At 40.1% G+C, this 18,915-nt stretch overlaps 1 protein-coding gene across 2 annotated transcripts in view; it reads right to left on the bottom strand.

The window, feature by feature from the left end:
• The window catches only part of LOC128357800 (potassium voltage-gated channel subfamily D member 3-like), a 96,467-nt gene extending 78,277 nt beyond the window's left edge, over positions 1 to 18,190 (bottom strand). For both annotated transcript variants that reach the window (XM_053318178.1, XM_053318179.1), the window contains exon 1: positions 17,088 to 18,190. In XM_053318178.1, coding sequence (XP_053174153.1) covers positions 17,088 to 18,190 — 1,103 coding nt within the window. The remainder of the gene's footprint in view (positions 1 to 17,087) is intronic.
• Between the last annotated feature and the right edge of the window lie 725 nt (positions 18,191 to 18,915).

Genomic DNA, 18,915 nt, shown 5'->3' with positions numbered 1-18,915 from the left:
GGTTTGAGTGGATGTTGTGCCTGTTCACTGCAGCTATGCAGGGTTCAAAGTCATTGTGTGTGTGTGTGTGTGTGTGTGTGTGTGTGTGTGTGTGTGGTGTGTGTGTGTGTGTGTGTGTGTGTGTAAGAGAGAGAAAAGGAGGGAGACAGAAAGAGAAGGAGAGAGTATGCAGGCAGCTTCTTATGGGCTGTAGGGCATTGCAATGCACAAGTTAGGAAATGTTTCACTTTTAAAAACATAAAAATTTACGAAAGTTTGTTTCCACAGCATCAGCATTAATTTGTAGGAAGAGTGAAAAGAGAAACAGATATAGAGATACAGAGAAAAAAATATGGTGAATAAAATACAGAAGGTGCAATGTGTAATAAAGAGAAGCACAGATTACATGTGCAATATCTGAACTAATGACATCTAAATTTAATGACCACGCTTTTTACAACAGATGCTAGGAAAGATTACATAGAAACTGAAAAACAAATTAACACATTTGCAGATTCTCAATGAAACTTTGGTAGATTTATTTCAGGCTATGATTTTGTGTAGCCTTTAACAAATACTGTATGTAGCCTGTAAACATAAATTACTTTTGAGCTGAGACTGAATGTTATAACCCCTCTCCTAACGCTCTTACTGCCTACTCTACAGTATGTACATTTAACAGCATCCTATTTCCAGGATAGACGTCTTTCATATTACACACTGCATCTGGATGTTGAGGTTATGTCCTATCCAACAAAGAGCCTGCGCCTCTGCAGAAAGACAAAATCAATTTCCCCATGCTGCGCATGTGTTCAATTGTCCCTCATGTGTGATATTGAAGTGTATTGTTTATATATAAATGATACCAAGGTTATAGACCATCTCTCCTTAACAGCTAAAGTGTTTCCTTATAGTGCAGTCAGCATGATTTACCCACAATAAACTGATAGCTTCAATGATTTCTTTGCCTTGGGAAGTGCATCTGAGCATTTCTTGTGAATCAACTGGAGACTGGATGGACTTACAAGCTTCTGTCTTTAGCAGGTCATTGATGTGGTGCTAATTCAATGCTAATAAGATTAAAACATAATGCAGATTGTCTCTGGTGAAATGAAGCTGGTGAAAATCCTTTGAGGCGACTTCTTATTGGGTGGCAGTGGACCATGGCCTTGCTTCTCACAGAGCAAAGAGGTAGAAGATGGGCTACTCACAAGAGGGGTTTGGAAATTGAATTAATATTGCCACCAGTCAACCTTTGAAGGGAAAAAGGGCTTACTGAAATCTATTAATGGTGTTAGTCCATGACTTGACTTTTATGCACTTCCCAGTGCTTGCTGCTGTCAGATGGCACATAGCAGGATTAATCCCTCAGCATGGGTAATCCCTCAAAGACATCTGGATAAAAAAAAAAGTTGATTCGTAGCTTTTTGAAGGACATGCCCTACGTCCATGCACTGACAAGAGACTGGCAAAACATAGTAGAGAAGTCCAATAAAATATCGGCATTGGACACAAAGTTTAACCATGAAGTCAGGCGTATATTTTCTTTCAAATAAAAAGCAGCAAATCAAAATATCATGACAAGGAATCCAGTAGGATCATCTTCAGTGAATCCTGTCAAGGCGGAGAAAACACTTGAGGAGAGGAGGACAACACACACACACAAAAAAAACAAAAAACACTCACATACACATACACTAAAGCAGAGGGAGCAACTCCAGAGACAAGCATTAATCCCCACAGATTTAGTGTAGCAGAACAATTGCTTTTGTCACCCTGGATAATCAGCACAGAACACAGTGTATGAATTACAGTATGCACAGAAAGACATAGACACAGTGTATGTGCATGTGTGACAGAGAGACAGTGAGAGAAAATGCATGTATGTCAGCATGAGTGAGGACAAAAAAAAAATGGAACAATGACGTCTACCTGTTCATAAGCCTTGGCTGTGAATCTGGGAAGATTAATCAGAGTCATTCAGACAGCGTTTATCACATCCTCTACAGGGAAATGAGAGGCGATTTATTTCTATAACTTGGCCTACATATATGGAGAACTATCACTCAGATTCACTTCAGCCCCCATTATCCACTCGGTAATGAGCGCATCTACTCAGTGGACACAATACTGTCTAATCTACAATTGTTTACATTCTGGTGTTTGCTCAAAGCCAACGAAATCAAGGGCCCCTCCAATAAAATGACAACAACATTGCATAACTAAGTCATGTTGTAATTGTCCTCTAAGATCAGCTTTTATTTATGTAGCAAAATCAATCCAAGGCGTTAGTGTTTATGTAAGTGAGCAGCAGCCTCAGTCCATGCATTTTAAGGCTTTTTTGTAAGAACATAAAATACTGTTTAGCAGCGCAATCACATTTAATTATTTATTATATTCTAATTACTAATTGAAGGACTCTGGTGTATAATTTGCACCTGTTTTGCATTTTCTCTCCCATTTTTTCTCTCCCAATATATTTTGAGCTGTATTTGCAGCAATAGAGCAAGAGGACCTCACTTACTGCATATTGTATTTTTTTTTTAACAGTAGAGACAGACAAGAAGCATGATTAAAAAAAGAGTGACAATGCAATTACAAGTATGTGCCTTCTTGCAACAGGAAACACAATTATACAAGACTCGAAGTGACACTAGCAGCGCTGTAAGGCTGTACTCAGTCACAGCTGTGCTATGAGCTAAATGCTAATATCAGTCCGCTGACATTCAAAAATTAAAACCAGAACATGTTGATGTTTTATCCACTGGGGACCATGCCTGTACAAAATGCAATGTCTATGCTTCTTATAGTTGTAGATATTTCTGTCTGGACCAAAGTGGTGGACTGACTGTCAAACAAATAGACAATGTGCCCTAGCCATCACTAAAGTCATGTCTCTAGTATGGCTAAAAATCGTCCAAAAAAGAACAAAAAGCAGTAGTCTAAATATATTTGCAAATCCATCCATCTCATGTAACAAACAAAATTCTGAATGTTGCCAGAAATGTCAAGAGGGGGTTCAGGGCTTGGTGTGGTGGATCTGGCTTCAGTATGTTTATACCCACTCATTGGGCGGCAGCCATCAGCTGTCCAGGATGCTACTGAACACCCAGGAAACTGATAATCACTAACTCATTTTCAGGCTTCTCACTGAGAGCCTGTTGATAATTGAATTGGAGGAGTGGGCACAAGTGTAGTGGGTTTGGAAGACCATAGCTGAAGGCAATCAGCTGTGACAGACAGTGTAAGAGACAGGGAGGGAGGAAGGGACAGACTTCCTATAATGAAATGTTCACACATCTGATGTACTCTTTTTTTTCTCAACACCTTGAGCATCACTCCAATCACTTTTGTCCAGTTAGTGGGGATGAAGTAAGTTAGGACACAGTCTCCAATGACAGGGCAACATTTGCATGCATGGCACGCCTTGGATGAAAAGGGTGGCAAAACAAAGCACATGCTTGAAATACCTCACTGAAAGACCCTCCCTGTCAATTACCCTTCACAGTCACATTGGCCACAACAAACCCCCCATCCTTGGCTGACAGGTGGCCAGGTAAATGCATTTTGCTAAAGCTTGCAAAGCGAAAGCCTTGGCATTTAATATCTCTAGTCAAAACACGGGCAACCATCCAGTTCTCTGCATGAAAATAGGGTGAAATACATATCAACAACAAAACAGGGGAGTCTGGACAAGCATCTAGCTGAGCTGAAAAAATAATTTCAGTGCTAGATTTTGGAAGGGAGACTGGGGTGCAATATTGACTTCTGTGACCTCAAACCCAAAAACACAAGCAGCAGGTATAAACTCTACTAATTGCATTTATGTCATGTTTAATCTGGTCTTATGTATTCTTTATAGAGGTTATTGACTGTTTGCAGATTTCTTTTGAGGTTCTTGGACCAATTTTCAACTGCTGAAAAAACAGACAACTTTTCAGCTGCTGTTGTTATCAAGGACAGATAAAGAGGAGCAGGGCCATGGGTACAACATCCTTGTAGGCCACTTACTATAAACCGGTCCTGCTACTATACCAAACATGACCAATATCAATATATCATCCAACATTCAAAACTGTTGACTGTATCAAAAATGCCAAGAAGAGTTGGGTGACAAATTAAAGGAAAAAACAACATAAAGTGCCTTACATACACCTTGGCATTTTTTCTGCAAGGCTCTGAACTCGACTAGATTTCACATAATTTTCATACTTATCAAACCATTCAGTGACCCCTTGCACACCTATAAGGCATTGAGCAGACCACTCCCATCAGGATAGAAATGTTTCATCATAGGATAAAGGTGATCACTCAGAACAACTTTGTATTGTTTTGCTGTGACCCTTCCCTCTAAGACAAGTAGACCCAAACCATGGCAGCAAAATATCCCCAAATCATAACAGAGCCATCATTTTAGAGGTCAAACATTCAGACCTGTACTGGTGTTTCCTTTGTCACCCATCTGTATTAACTGTTCCCAGAGAATGAATTAAAATTGGATCGGCTATCTCCTGACTTTTCCTCTAGAACCACCATGAGATTGACATTTATGGTTTTGAATGAAATATCTTGACAGCTGTTTGATGGATTGCTATAAAATTTGGTGCAGACATTCATGTCCTCCTCAAGATGAATTACAGGTTTGATGAGCCCTTGACTTTTCATCTAGTACCATCATCAGGTAAAAAAATATTAATTTCTCCAAATGGTTTATGACCAAATACATTACCTCTTGATTCAAACAGCTGGTATTGATGTGTGGGCTTGGTTCATTTAAACAGTTGTTATATTAAATTAGCTTGTTGCAATGGAAACAGACTTATATGAAGCATTTGACTTAAATGCCACACAAGCTATCACTGGGAAAAAAAGATGAAACATACAACAGAAGACGAAAATATCAGATGTGTAGACTGATTAGAACCAAACATGAATGTCATATTTCAGTCACATTCTGTAGTTTAAGGTTTGACTGACGCTGTTTCAATTACATCATCTTGTTGTGACCTCCATTTCTACAATGGTTTAATGGCACCTGACTGGAGAATTAGAAACACCATCTGTTCACCTTGATGAGCCCGACTCCTAATATGTGTATAACAGTGGTGGGTAGAAACATACATAGATCTGCATTTTCTTTTACAGGTTTTGTAGAAAATTGATAAAATTTGCACTAAAGATGACATCATAGCAATATATGAGACTAATAAAAAAAGAAGGGACGAAGACAAATAGAAAGGGAATGAGAAAAACAGTGTAAAAACTAAACATAACAGTAGTGAATTTCACATTATTTGGTCTCTATGTCCTCGTGGTGGTGTTACCTCTCTTGCTAATGAACTGAAAAATCAGTATATTCTTTTTTGGAGGCTTGCCAGAGAGTGATGAGAAAAAAGGTAATACTTCTGCTCTAGAGCATTCAATGACAAACCACCCCAAAAAAATGTTACTTCCCTATTTCACACTGTGCTATTAGTTATCCATTTAACTGCAACATTTAAAGAGTGAACTTGTTTTAAAAAGCAACAAAGCAGAGAGGTGTGTGTGGGATTACAAATGACTGTGTGAGGCAAGGTTCATGGCTACATAGTGTGTGACATATGCAGTGGATGTGGGTTCCTTGGATACTGTCTAGCCAGCCAGTGTAGCATGGATAGTGGTATGCATTCCTGTGGTGCTGGTAGTCGGAGCTAACCAGCCATGAGCAGCTACTGTCAGACTCTCAGTGTCTCCACTGGAAAGACAGGGAAACCGGCGCTGCTTTGACAGTCAAAGCACATTTATGCTTCTTTGAGAGAGTTGCTGTGCGGGTACCTGTGATGTAGTTTAGGCTTGTGGCTCTATACAAGAGTGTCTCCTACTGTGAACATATCTTCAGGAGGTGACAGTGCATATCTTAACCATAAGGTTACAGAGCAACCAAATATCTTGTTAAGCTCTGAATACAGCACAGTTACAGACAATCCATGTGTTGTGTTTATTACCACAGAAAAGGAATTCATCTCGTTCATATAAAATGTTGTTTTGTGCTCATGAAGACTCACTTATGATACCAGCAGTTATGTGTTTGAGGCATAAATTGGGGCTATGATCAGTTCTGCTTTTTATACCTAGCGCCTCAACTGCTACTGCAGTTAGTGGTGTCGGTGCACAAAATGTGTGAGCAGAAAAGGAATTTTATAAACACACATTATGTGTATTATGGAAAGACTGACCCGTATTAACATCAAATGCCAACAAGAATGTATCTGATTATGCACACCGCTCAAAAACAACAATTTTGTGTTTTTCTTTAAATACACAGTAAAGATTTACGATATCTGCCCCTGTGCTCTGGTGTATCTGACCGACAGGCAATGAACATATTGGCCCGGTCAGTAATCCAGGCGGTTGTAAGTTAGATTCAATGCTACAGGCAGAAACATGAACATGTTGTGAGTTATTGCTGTGTACCTAGAAACTGTGGATCTGGAAAATTACTTCAGTGATTTTTCTGCCTTTACAACAGCCTCGATAACGTGACGATTCAGCAGCCACAGACATAAATCAAAATGTGGAAACACATAATTACCTGAGCAAGGTACACCAAGAACATAGACAGAATATAGGCTACCAAACATATGAATGTCTGCACCAAATTTTACCCCTGACTGTGCCATACTTCAAGCCATGTCATCAGCTTGGCTAAAAACACAGGGATACATTTTTGTTTTGTGGCCTGTTTTTAGCAGCAATGGATAGGGGAATAGGCAAGGTCAGAGGTAGTGGCATAGAACACATCCTGTCTCTGTACTCAGGATGATGTAGAGGAGAGTGGGGGTGAGGAAAGAAAGTGAGGGAAAATAACAGCTGGGAGGTCAAAGTTTTGTGTGTGTGTGTGTGTGTGTGTGTGTATCTCCCTGATAGTGAATTATTTCAATATCAGTGAGTTCAACTGCAGGTATATGTTGTATAGAAATTATCTGAAGGTCAAACATGACTAGATGTTACTGAAGCTTGTTTTAATACAAAGGTTAATCTGGTTCTGCTGTACAGCCAGTAAGAAATAGGAAACAGGTATTTTACACAAATGTTGGTTTTATTCTCCTCAGGAAAACAACAAACTGTGGATAATCTGTAATCTCAACGTGTTATTATGAATTTGAATTTCTGTTATGTTCCACCCACCCCTGTCAGTGCAGGTAAGAAATAATTCATCCATGATTCATGACAAGCCCTGATATATTAAAATTAAGTTACAATGTCTTGCTGGTCTCTTAAATATTGCATAACGTTTGCAGGCTTGGTTGGTTTCTTGCCACATGCCTATGGTACCATAGCTTTTATTGGTTGTTACAAAAGAAGAAAAAGAAGAAAAACACAAAGGCACAAGACTGTGCGGGCACAGAGACCACAGATACAGCCTATTGAGAATACTATCAGGAAGTGAAATCTTTGACCCATAGCTGTCTGCCCATTAAGAGTACAGCGTCCTATTTTCATGTAGGCTCCAGAATAGCCTAATACATTCTGGGTAAAGACCACTGAACTCTGCCCTAAAACAAGTCGTCTGAAATACAGTGTATCTGATGTGTTGCACAGTGGCTTAAAAGAGCTGTTATTTTGTTGTTTTTATTTTTAACTAAGTAAGACAAAAAAGTAAAACGAAGTAGAAAAATACATAAGACACCAAAAACAACAAGAAAGTAGTGCAACAACCAACCAAGTGTTGAAAAGTTAAAGGGTCTCAAGCCTGCCATTAATTTGTGGATTCCCTTATCCAGTTAGAATATCCAGATACAGATCACAGGTTAATGTCAGGTGTAAATGATGTTGATGGTTAGTAATGTAAGTCGCCTGCCAATCCTGCAAATGTAAATGTTTCCTGGAATATCTCCATATGTCAGTCCCATGAATAACTGAATGAATAATTAAATTTAATGAAGACATTAAGTCTATTGAAGGGGGAAAAATGTATATGGTCCAGTGTACACTATGCACTGGAGACTGTATAGCAGAGTATATTATTTGCATTTCAATATACATTTCAGTACATGATTTCAAAATAACCAGAAAGCTGAGTATTCTCATGTCATATTTCTTACATGTTATATATACAATAGCCATATGAGAAAGCAATAAACCCCTCACACTCCAAATCCTTTCAGTGTATGTGTGTCATGTACTCATGATCTCCTGTCATTATACAAACTCCAACTAACTTTTAAGTGATATGAGAGCAGGTCCGCTCAACACTGATCCTGACCTTAACTAAGAAGAGGCTAAAGGGAAATTTGGCCAAATTAGTGTTGATGGTAAATGTAGTCAATTAAAGCAATAAATTCCTTGTTGTTTGCTACAGTATACTGATCAAGAAAGCTGAGAGAGCCATGCCGGCAGTGCCTACAGCTACCAGGATGCATTGCGCCAAAGATTCAGATGCCCAACCCCCAAATCCTGTCAGAGATACAGAGGACCTAGAGGCACAGAGAACATCGGCAACAACTGCAGGCGTTTTTCACACTAATCACACTTTTATATAGCTAGAGATGAGGTTGGAAATTGGTGAAATAGTCCTTTAAGAACAGACCTAGACCTAAATCACCATGGACAAATTACTTCCTTACCTGTTCTCATAAATCCAACATAACGGATCACTGACATCACATTTAGGTGCCATCTTTCAGTCAAACTCTCATCACCCCCATTCTAATTAGTAGAACTAACAACGGCTGCCACATTTCTCTCTACTGCCCAAATCAATACTCACTCATCTGCATTGATCATCGTTTTTCACAAGTTGTTGCTTCAAAAATAAACGCTCCATAAATCAGAGCTCGTGACAATGAATTGTGAAAGGAGGTGGAAATGCATGCATGCTTTAATGACACACAGACATTTATGTGCACAATTAAACACGAGCAGGCACGTGCACACACCCCACATACAGTAAATCTTCTACATGCACACAGGCATGAAACCCTTGCATAGCACACAACAACAGTGTATATGAGAGGTCTTGTGTGGTTGTCTGGGAGACAGAGAGCAGAGCATTGATCTTGAGGGAGCACTGATCAAAAGAATCTGGTCTTTGATAAGGATATTAATCATACTCAGGCATGGCTATGCTAATGACTACAATACAGCAAAACACTCCAGCTCTCATCAATACTTCATCAATTGGAATGGCCTAATGAGCCCACAAAGATGACAAGATGCGTATAAAATGGAGTAGTTGTTTTTTATTGCTCACACAAACATACACCATTCACTGTAAAAAGAAAAAGAAAGTTTATAGACTGCAAATTATGCAAATTATACACAGTCTCATTGGACACAATAATGCTCTGAAAAGGACTAGCTTTGTGTCGAAATGTGCAGAAAATCACCCATTTCACCATCATTACATTATGAATGTTTTCTGAATTTAAAAAAAGCAAAAGCAGTTCAGATATACAATACTGGTCTAGAAAATGCTTACAGTCAGGTTACATTTTTTAACCATACTCAATGAGAACACTGCCCTCTGCAATTTTAAACGACAAAGTATGTGACCCTCAGTTTGGGTTGAGGCATAGTGGTGCTTAAATGCAAGGTCTGTAGCTGATTTACCATATATCTGTGTATATACCTAATATAGCTGCAGATACGCATCAGTGCACATCTTGCAGAGTAAAGCTGCGAGAAATCATGTTAGTCTGAGGCTGTGCCTCCTCCTAGGCAACATAAGTAGCCCTGTGAAACAGCATCAAACCTGAGGAGAAGTGCAATCCGAAGGAAAACTCTGGGAACAAAAGTCCTCTTCCTTCCTGCTGTGTCATAATCTAATCTACTATGAAACACATAACTACAAATGTCATATCATACTCATGTCATATCAATATTTTAAGCTCAGCATGCAGCTAATAGTTTTGAATGAGACCCTTCAGTATTTGGATTAAATTTTGTTGGTGAAAAATGAGACCTGCTCAATTTAGGCAACACTTTTTACCTTAATGTATCAAATACATATTTAATCAACACTATCTTTTGCTGCTATGAATATGATAACATGTATTTTTATTTTTACAGTATTATAATGTTTAGGAATGAATTTAGTTCTATAGCAACTCATCTTCAGGTTGTAGCTGGAGTCTACACCAAGCAGCTGTGTCTTTTAGGTGAATTTAAGATTCAAGATTACTTTTTTGTCCCTCGGGAAATTTGCCTTGGACATAAATGGTGCCATATAAAAAATACACACAATTACAGTGCAGAAACAGACATAAAGTGCATTCAAATACATGCAGCACAGCTACTCATTTCACACCCTCCTTATGTCCCGAGTTTAGGGAATTCACTGAAAAGTATTGGACACAGTATCGAGTGATTCACAAAATTAAAAGGACTCAATCACATCAAAAACCTTGATTGGGACACCCGTCATTTTTAGTTGATACAGAGCCTATCGTATTGGTTGCTAGCAGCAATGAAATGAACTTTTTGTAAGACAATATATAAATGTTGTAGCCTATAACCCCAGTCAAACCAGAAAGGGGTGCAAGCAAAAGTCATCTGTATAGGATGAAATATGTGATTATAGAAGGCTGGTGACGTGGAGGCATAGGTTTATTTGGTAAACTAAAGTAGCTTGCAAGATCATTCTTAATCCTGCATATAAAGCTCTGATTAATCAACTTTCTCCAACCAGTGGTAAAAGCCATCAATTGGGACAACATCAGCCTTGTATCAATCTTTGGCTGATGGCCAATGTGTTTCTCAAGTGGTTCAGTCAGTTAAAATAAGATACAGGTAGAGGAGTATCTTACTCATGAATGAATTAGCATTTTAATGAGCATAATCTCATTGAGAAAAATTCATGGGATGTAATTTAATTTGTTATTAAATTATCATCATGTGATTTTCATTTCAACATTTGACTGACTCATGGCTACAGGCCAAAATATATAGTATACAGCTCTTGAATACTTTCAAACAATCTTTATCTTTCAAAGAAGATATTAGTGTACTCAACATTTTCCACTCTATCTAGACATTCAACAGTGATTACATTTTAGATTATCATTAAATGATTAAAATGAAGGCAATTAAAGCAGTTGGTCCCATGGTTGAAAATAATCAAATACGAAAAAAAACCTCTAAGCAAATCATGATGATAAAAGGTAATAAATACATAGATGTAAAGTCTTGTTAGAGATCATTACAAACTTAATGGCTGTATTTGGATCACACTGAGGCAATTAAGACTAGTTTTCTCTTTCACAATGCAAATAAGAATGTTAACTACAGTACATAACGTCTTGATGGACCAGTAATGAAAAGCTGAGGTTTAGCAGTTGCTATAAAGCCCTTCTGCCTCCTCCCCAGCCAGACAACTCTTTATAATACAGGCTCAACCAAATATGACAAACGTTCAGAGTTATTATCATTGAAAAGGTCAAAATCAATTTGTTTAACAACTTAGGGAACTAAATCCCTCATAGGTCCTATTGCCTAAATGTCTCTGATTTAGCTAAAGCCTCACCACTGTGGGCATGCCTGCCCTTCATTCTGCTAAGCTTTTTAGCCCTGCTAAAGTGAGCACAGGCAAAGATGGCAGTGTTGGCTGATGGCTTGCTACCTCCCTTGGTTGGCTGGTTAAACCAGATTTTGTCTGGTTGGTCAAAAGGAACAATAAAGCCTTCAGGGTCTGCTTTTTCAGATTTTATAGCAAAATATGTCCCCTGCAATGTCATTTTGCTCCACTCTGCTTGCTGCTAAAAAGCTGATTGTGTCATATCCATGACTCCCTCCCATGTAGGTCCAGTCTCCATTTGCCTTCTGACATACTGTTGTCATTAAGAGCAATTCTGATTTCCAGTGGGACAGAGGAGAGCCACACTTCAAAAAGCTATTCACCTGGTATTTCATTGCCCATCATTGATGGGCATTATGAATTCTGATTGAGGCCGGATTATATTCAGATAAGCACACTCAAAAAGCCACAGTGGCACAGGTAGGGCATTCTCATTTCCATTTGTCATAGTACTAATCAAGACTGATGTATGCTTGTAAACACACAATCTGACATACCACAATCTGACATACCAGGAAAAACAAAAAACAAACAAAACAAAGAAAAAAAACACTGTATTTCTGAGTAGAGTGCAGCATTTTCTTTATATGGTCACCCACTCCACATGCAGCACTAGGGCTGGGTATCGGTACTCGATACCTTTAAGCTATCAACCAAAATCAATCGATACCAAGTAGTGACATGTCTCCCGTCAAACAATACCTGCAATTGATACTTCGACGAAAATATGACGTCTGTGGTAGTTAAGTCGCAGAGAATATGAGTTAGCGTGCTTAGCAGCTCAGCAGCCAAGATGCCACCTAAACGGTCTAAAGTGTGGTTACACTACACGCCTGGTAAGCCGGATTAAAGCATATATGGAAAAAACTGGAACACTGGTAATAAGATTAAACATTTGCTTAGACACGGAGAAAACTTATGGGTGGGGAACTGCACTGTGTTCACAAAGCCATTGTCTTCTGAAGTGACATGCCACACGTTATTTCAGGTAAGATAAATGGTTAGTATACTTAATAAGAAAGTTGTGTAGTAGACAAGCACATCTGAGTAAAAAAGCAGCTGCTGGACCAAATAACTCAATCTGTAACAGCAGAAAAAAAGTCAGCACACTGCAGCTCCCACTGCAGTGAGTAGACTTTTTTCTGCTAGTAGACTTAATTACTCTTCTTTTGTGCGTTAAATCATGGATTTTTATTGAAATGAAAATATTTTGAAGTTCTGCGTCGAGGGAACGTGTTGCTCTGCAATTCACCACCATGCCGCTAGGGTGTGTGACTGTGTGTGTGGTTTCAGAGGAGTCATATCCATATCTTTATTTATCTTCTGGTCACAGTAGCATGTAGCATTGTGCTATGTGCGCTAATAACAGAAAACACATACCTTTTGTTCAATATTAATAATAATGGCGGTGTTGCAGGAAGAAAGACCGGAAAAAGCAACTGCTGGAGGAACTGACATTTTGAGTGGACCAATCACAGCCCTTGTGGTCCGCGTTGTTAGGATTTTTTGGAGGTGCACGTCAGGCTACGGCATAAGGGTCCGCATCAACGCAGAGATGTGTAGATACGCCGTCGTTCCAACGCAGAAGCATAAATCAGGCTTAAGGGGCCAAGCCCAGCTCCTGAAAAACAACCCCACACCATAATCCCCCCTCGACAAAACTTTACATTTGGCACAATGCAGTCAGACAAGTACCATTCTCCTGGCCACCGCCAAACCCAGACTCGTCCATCAGATCGCCAGATCATGAAGCGCGATTGGTCACTCCAAAGAACGCGTCTCCACTGCTCTAGAGTCCAGTGGCAGCGTGCTTTACACCACTGCATCTGTCGCTTTGCATTGCACTTGGTGAAGTATGGCTTGGATGCAGCTACTCGGCCATGGAAACCCATTCCATGAAGCTCTCTACGCACTGTTCTTGAGCTAATCTGAAGGCCACATGAAGTTTGGAGGTTTGTAGTGATTGACTCTGTAGAAAGTTGGCGACCTCTGCGCACTATGCGCCTCAGCATTCGCTGACCCCGCTCTGTCATTTTACGTGGCCTACCACTTCGTGACTGAGTTGCTGTCATTCCCAATCGCTTCCACTTTCTTTTAATACCACTGACAGTTGACTGTGGAATATTTAGGAGCGAGGAAATTTCACAACTGGACTTGTTGCACAGGTGGCATCCTATCACAGTACCACGCTGGAATTCACTGAGCTCCTGAGAGCGACCGATTTTTTCACAAATGTTTGTAGAAACAGTCTGCATGTCTTGGTACTTGATTTTAAACACCTGTAGCCATGGAAGTGATTGGAATACTTGATTTCAATTATTTAGATGGGTGAGTGAATACTTTTGGAAATATAGTGTACATCAGTGAGGAGAAGAACACAGTTATAGCAAGACTGACAGACAAGATGACTGGCAGAACTATAGCTATGGTAAGGTCATTTCCACATTTCAAGTATACTACTTTAGTCCTGAACTGTTGTGATATTATATTACTTACTATTGATTGATATTATTAAATTATTTTCCAGCGAATTCCCCAGCCAACCGCCTCCCCAGCACCCCCCATGAAGAAGGGCCGAAAGCAGCATTGCAAGGCAATGACGAGTCCTTTTATCTAGAGCAAGCAGTGTCCTCAGAGCTGCAGGGATATCTTCTGACAAGCAACATCGACAGTGAAGATGATCCATTAATCTGGTGGCGGCAAAATAGCAATCAATACGATTGTCTGTGTTGGTGAAGACATACCTATGCATTCCAGCTACCAGCTCACCTTCTGAGTGGCTGTAAAGTACAGGGGGGAACATTGTGCACCACCGTGCATCACTAAAGCTAGAGCATGTTGACAGGCTTGTGTTTCTGGTCAGGAATCTTTAAGTGCCATGTTCAGGGTCACATTCAGGGTCATGTGAGAGACCTATGTCCCAAATAAATTAGCATTTAATTTACTCTTTTCTAATGGCCAAATTAATATTTATTTTCTTTTGTCACTGAAGCCTTAATAGGTTGGCAGATTTGTGTTTTATTTATGCTTATGCTTATTTATGTTACAATTTTAAGAGCCTAATTGAATGGCCAACTGAAAGCCCATTTTCTTTTTTCATTGAAGCCTCTTTGTTTACAGGTGTGTGGAATTGGCCCAAGAAACATTAAACCAGTTATACAAGGCCAGCAATTAAAGACAATGTGCTGCTATATGTACAAAATAAATCATTCTGTTTTGTGATACTGGACTTAAATGGCCAATTGATACTCCTTTTCTTTAGACACTGAAGCCTCAGCACTATTTTTGGTAACCTACTATACTTATTTTCTAAAAGGCCAGTAATTAAAAAGTGTGCTATATGTCCTTAAGAAATCATTCTGTTTTTTGATACTGTACTTAAATGGCCAATTGATGATTGATTTGTTTTGTCATGGTTCATTGATGTGTGAAACAAACATTTCACTTTGTGAGAAAAAAATCGTGATATCAATTCTAAGCTACAAAATCGTGATTCATATCACCAAGACAGGAAGCCTTCATCATCTGTGGAAACTAGCTTTTATCTTATTTGGATAGTTAGATAAATTTAAACTGTTACATAGCCATCAGGTTACTTTTCCACACATATCAATGCAAGTTGGCAGAAAGAGTCGCAGAACTCACTTGTGAATAAAAGATCATATTCATCAGATGACCCCAGAAAACCCACTTGCAAGGTCCAGCACCTCGAATCTACCTCTGTGTATACAACATGCTTTATTTATAAAACAGCCTTGTCTTATAACATGCACGCACATTTTATACACACAATATTTGTCTTCATGAGTTTATTCACGCCCAAATGCACAAAGACAAATATCATCTGTGTGTGCAGGGTTAGTATGTGTTTATGACGTAAACCAAGAGGAGAGACCAGAATGTCAGGCAGGTTTACATTAGTCAGCAGATGCAGTGGGCCACATCATTAGTCACTCTGACACCCACTTCTGGCCCCTACTTTATTGATGAGGCCAAACTCAACAACTACTCCCCTCTTAACACACACAGACACACACACATCTTACCCTCTTAACACACACATCCACAATCCTACTGTAAAAGCAACAGGAGACCAGTTTAGTGTCTCAGGTCTCACTCTACTGGGTAAAGTTGGACTGCATAAGAGAGAGCGGGCCAACATGGACACCAAAGCAAGCTTCTGTGTATAAAATTAACAGGCACTATAGCAAAGAATTTCATGCATTTTTCAACAATTAGGTGGCAAGTCATGTGTCCAAAGACCAAACAACTGATCCAGAATCAAATATCTGCTCAACACCAGATTTTCTGGGCAGGTTGTGAATGGCAGGGCACAATAACAGGGTGCCAAGTGTGTCACGGCAATGAGCTCAGAGCCATTTATGGCCTCCATGACTCTGACATTTAGCAGGATGCTGCAATTTGTCAGCCTCTCAGTCTGACTCACACATCCACAACAAGGGACGCTCATAAAACACATTACCATTAGTCTTAATAGTGCCGCATCACAAATCTGTGTGTGTGTTTGTGTGCATGCACAAAGTGTAAAATTAATGATGTATATGCGGTTCCCCTCACTGCCATAAAGTGATGGGGGAAATATATGATGACATAAAAATGAAGAAAATCAGGTCAGGAGACATAACTCACACATGCATCCAAATGCTCCACATGTACATCTAGTAAAACTCAATCAAAGCCAATTCATGAGTTTGTAAAGAAAAACAATAACAGCAGTCGTGGGCTGCAGGTTAATTGGGCAATTCAATGAATAATGGAAACATGCGTGCCATCAAAAAGTCTATGTTAAAAGCAGTAATTATCTATGCCTGTTACACAAATGCAAATAACTGAACCACTCATTTGCCTCTTAAAATGTAGAGCATTTTGATATGCAGCATCAGAGCCTTTGTAGCAAGAGGCACTTGATTTTCAAGGCCGGCATATAGTGTAACTCACAAAGAGGGATTGAGGGAGGAGGAGGGCTCTCAGAATGCGAAGTCACTGTTTCAGTTCACTCTGAAAGCGCATAGCTGCTAAACAGAGAACATGTTAAAGAGGCAGTAATGGCATAAAATCTATTTCCTATCCAGTGTTTTGGTTTCACTACAATGCTTTCAACTTTTCCCCCATTCTCTACTTTTGCAATCTCCTACATCTGTCTTTCGGTCTCTCTTATCTGTGATATATAAAGGGCAGGCAATGGCACAGCCATTACTGTGAGAGAAGACAACATCTTGATGGCTGCTCTTCCCTCAGAAGAATACTGTCAGTTGTAAAAACACTACGAACACAGACTACTAAAAGTGATATTTCTCTGTAGTCTCATATCATTGTGCTTAAAGTTCGTAAAGAACTGTATATCTTGGAAAGGGTGATACTGACTACTGAAGCAGTTCTAGGTTTTTCGGCCACAGAGTCATACATTTATTTTCTCATAAAGTAAATATATGTACACATTTACACATTCACACAGACAGATATACACAAACAGGCACTTGCACAAACACACACACAGCACTTGCAACAAGATAAAAGAAGTGTCTGCTCTTACCCGAGCGTTGTCATAGTAACGATGGTGTACCAGAAGGAGGCTGGGATGCTGGTGAATTTGCTGGAGCTTGAACCCTTTTCTGCGTAGAACATGACGGTAGCAAAGATAATTATGGCCATAGTGAGGGAGAAGAGCAGGAAGCCCAGTTCCGAGGCACAGCTCTTCAGTGTGTAGCCTAGGATGCGTAGGCCCTGCGAGTGCCTGGAGAACTTAAAGATACGGAACACGCGGAAAACACGGAGTGTCACAAAAGCACCACTCACGTCCTCATTGTCAGTCATCACCAGGCCAATGTAGTAGGGCAAGATGGCAACCACATCAATGATGCTCATGACGGACCTCATAAAGCGGTAGCGGCTGGGCGCAGCAAATAAGCGCATCAGGTACTCCACGGTGAAGATCATGACACAGGCCGTGTCCATGCAGAAAAAGGCCACGGTGTAGCGCTCACCACAGGGCACTTCCTTCTGGTTGGGCACAGTGCCGCAGGGCACCGTCTCTACCACATTGGTGATGACAGAGACAGCTATGAAGAAGCCAGTTACGTAGTAGAAGACAAGGGCCATGGTGGAAGTGTGGGGGTTCTCAAAAGCCCGCCACATGGTCTCACGAAAGGTCATGTTGGGCAGCTTAGCATCCTTATTGTCCTCCTGGTCATCCATCAGACGCTCTGCATTCTCCCTCTTCCTGTCCTTATACTCTTCATAACAGCAGTCACCGATGATCTCTGGGACGATTCCAAAGAAAGCCAGCTCCTCATCATAGGAAGAGATACACTCATAACGTGGATAGTGGAGCTTGCCTGTACGGTAGAAGTTGAGCACGCTGCGGAAGACGTCAGGGTCCCGGTCAAAGAAGTACTCTTTGGTCTCTTCATTGTAGAAGAACTCCTTCTCTGAGCTGCCCAGCAGGGTGTCTGGATAGCGGTCCAATGTGTTCCTCCAGGTCTGGAAGCGCCGTCCACTGACATTGAGAATGATTAGCTCATCTTTCCTCTTGTTCTTCTCAGTGGGTGCCACTGGCATGGGCAAATTGGCAACGGGCATCCAGCCAATCGCTGCCGCCCTGGCAAAGGGAAGCCATGCCGCTACTCCCGCTGCCATGCTGTGTCCGGCCTGGGGCGTAGGGGGGAACAAGTCCAGCACCTTCACAACCAGCTTGACTTCAGCTCATTCACCATCTAGAGGAAGAGAGGGAGGGATTTGGTAAGGATAAGAAGGATGGGAGCGCTGCTGAGATCGTGACAGGGGGAGAGAGTGAGAGGAGTCAATGAGAAAACAGAAAAATGGAAGACAGTTTGAGATACATGAATGTTGCAATGAAGATGTGAGAGAGAGAGATAGAAAAGTAGTGTTAAAGAAACAGATCTAGTGAAAAAAGTGAACTGTTGAAAAGGGAATGGATGTAAATATAAAAACCAAACAATGCAACCCACAGTCTTACAAGTCGTACCTGAGAGACGAAAAAGTATTTTTGCAGGAAATACATTTAAAATCACAGGCTGAGAAAATTGACCGGGCACAATATAAATATATTTCTATTTGACATAGAAAGCTTTAATGTGGTTACAGGAACATACTGCAATTTCCAATAAGCATAATATTCCCCATAATTACTTTAAAGCTATATTTCTCAGATCCCCTATATTGGGTTACATAGAAAAGCAGCCTTCTCAGGACCTCAGCTCACTGCATCTTACAGTCTAGTTTAAAAACTGAAGGAAAGCAAGCAACTGCATATTATTGGTAGTTCTTAGTGTGTGTTTAAGACTTCTCGATAAACAGAAGAAAATAGACATAATTGTATTGTCTTCTTAAGAGGTACAAGC

Source organism: Scomber japonicus, chromosome 4 (genome assembly GCF_027409825.1).
Source record: "Scomber japonicus isolate fScoJap1 chromosome 4, fScoJap1.pri, whole genome shotgun sequence".
In the NCBI taxonomy this organism is placed as follows: domain Eukaryota; kingdom Metazoa; phylum Chordata; class Actinopteri; order Scombriformes; family Scombridae; genus Scomber; species Scomber japonicus.
This window is presented reverse-complemented; position numbering and strand designations above follow the sequence as displayed.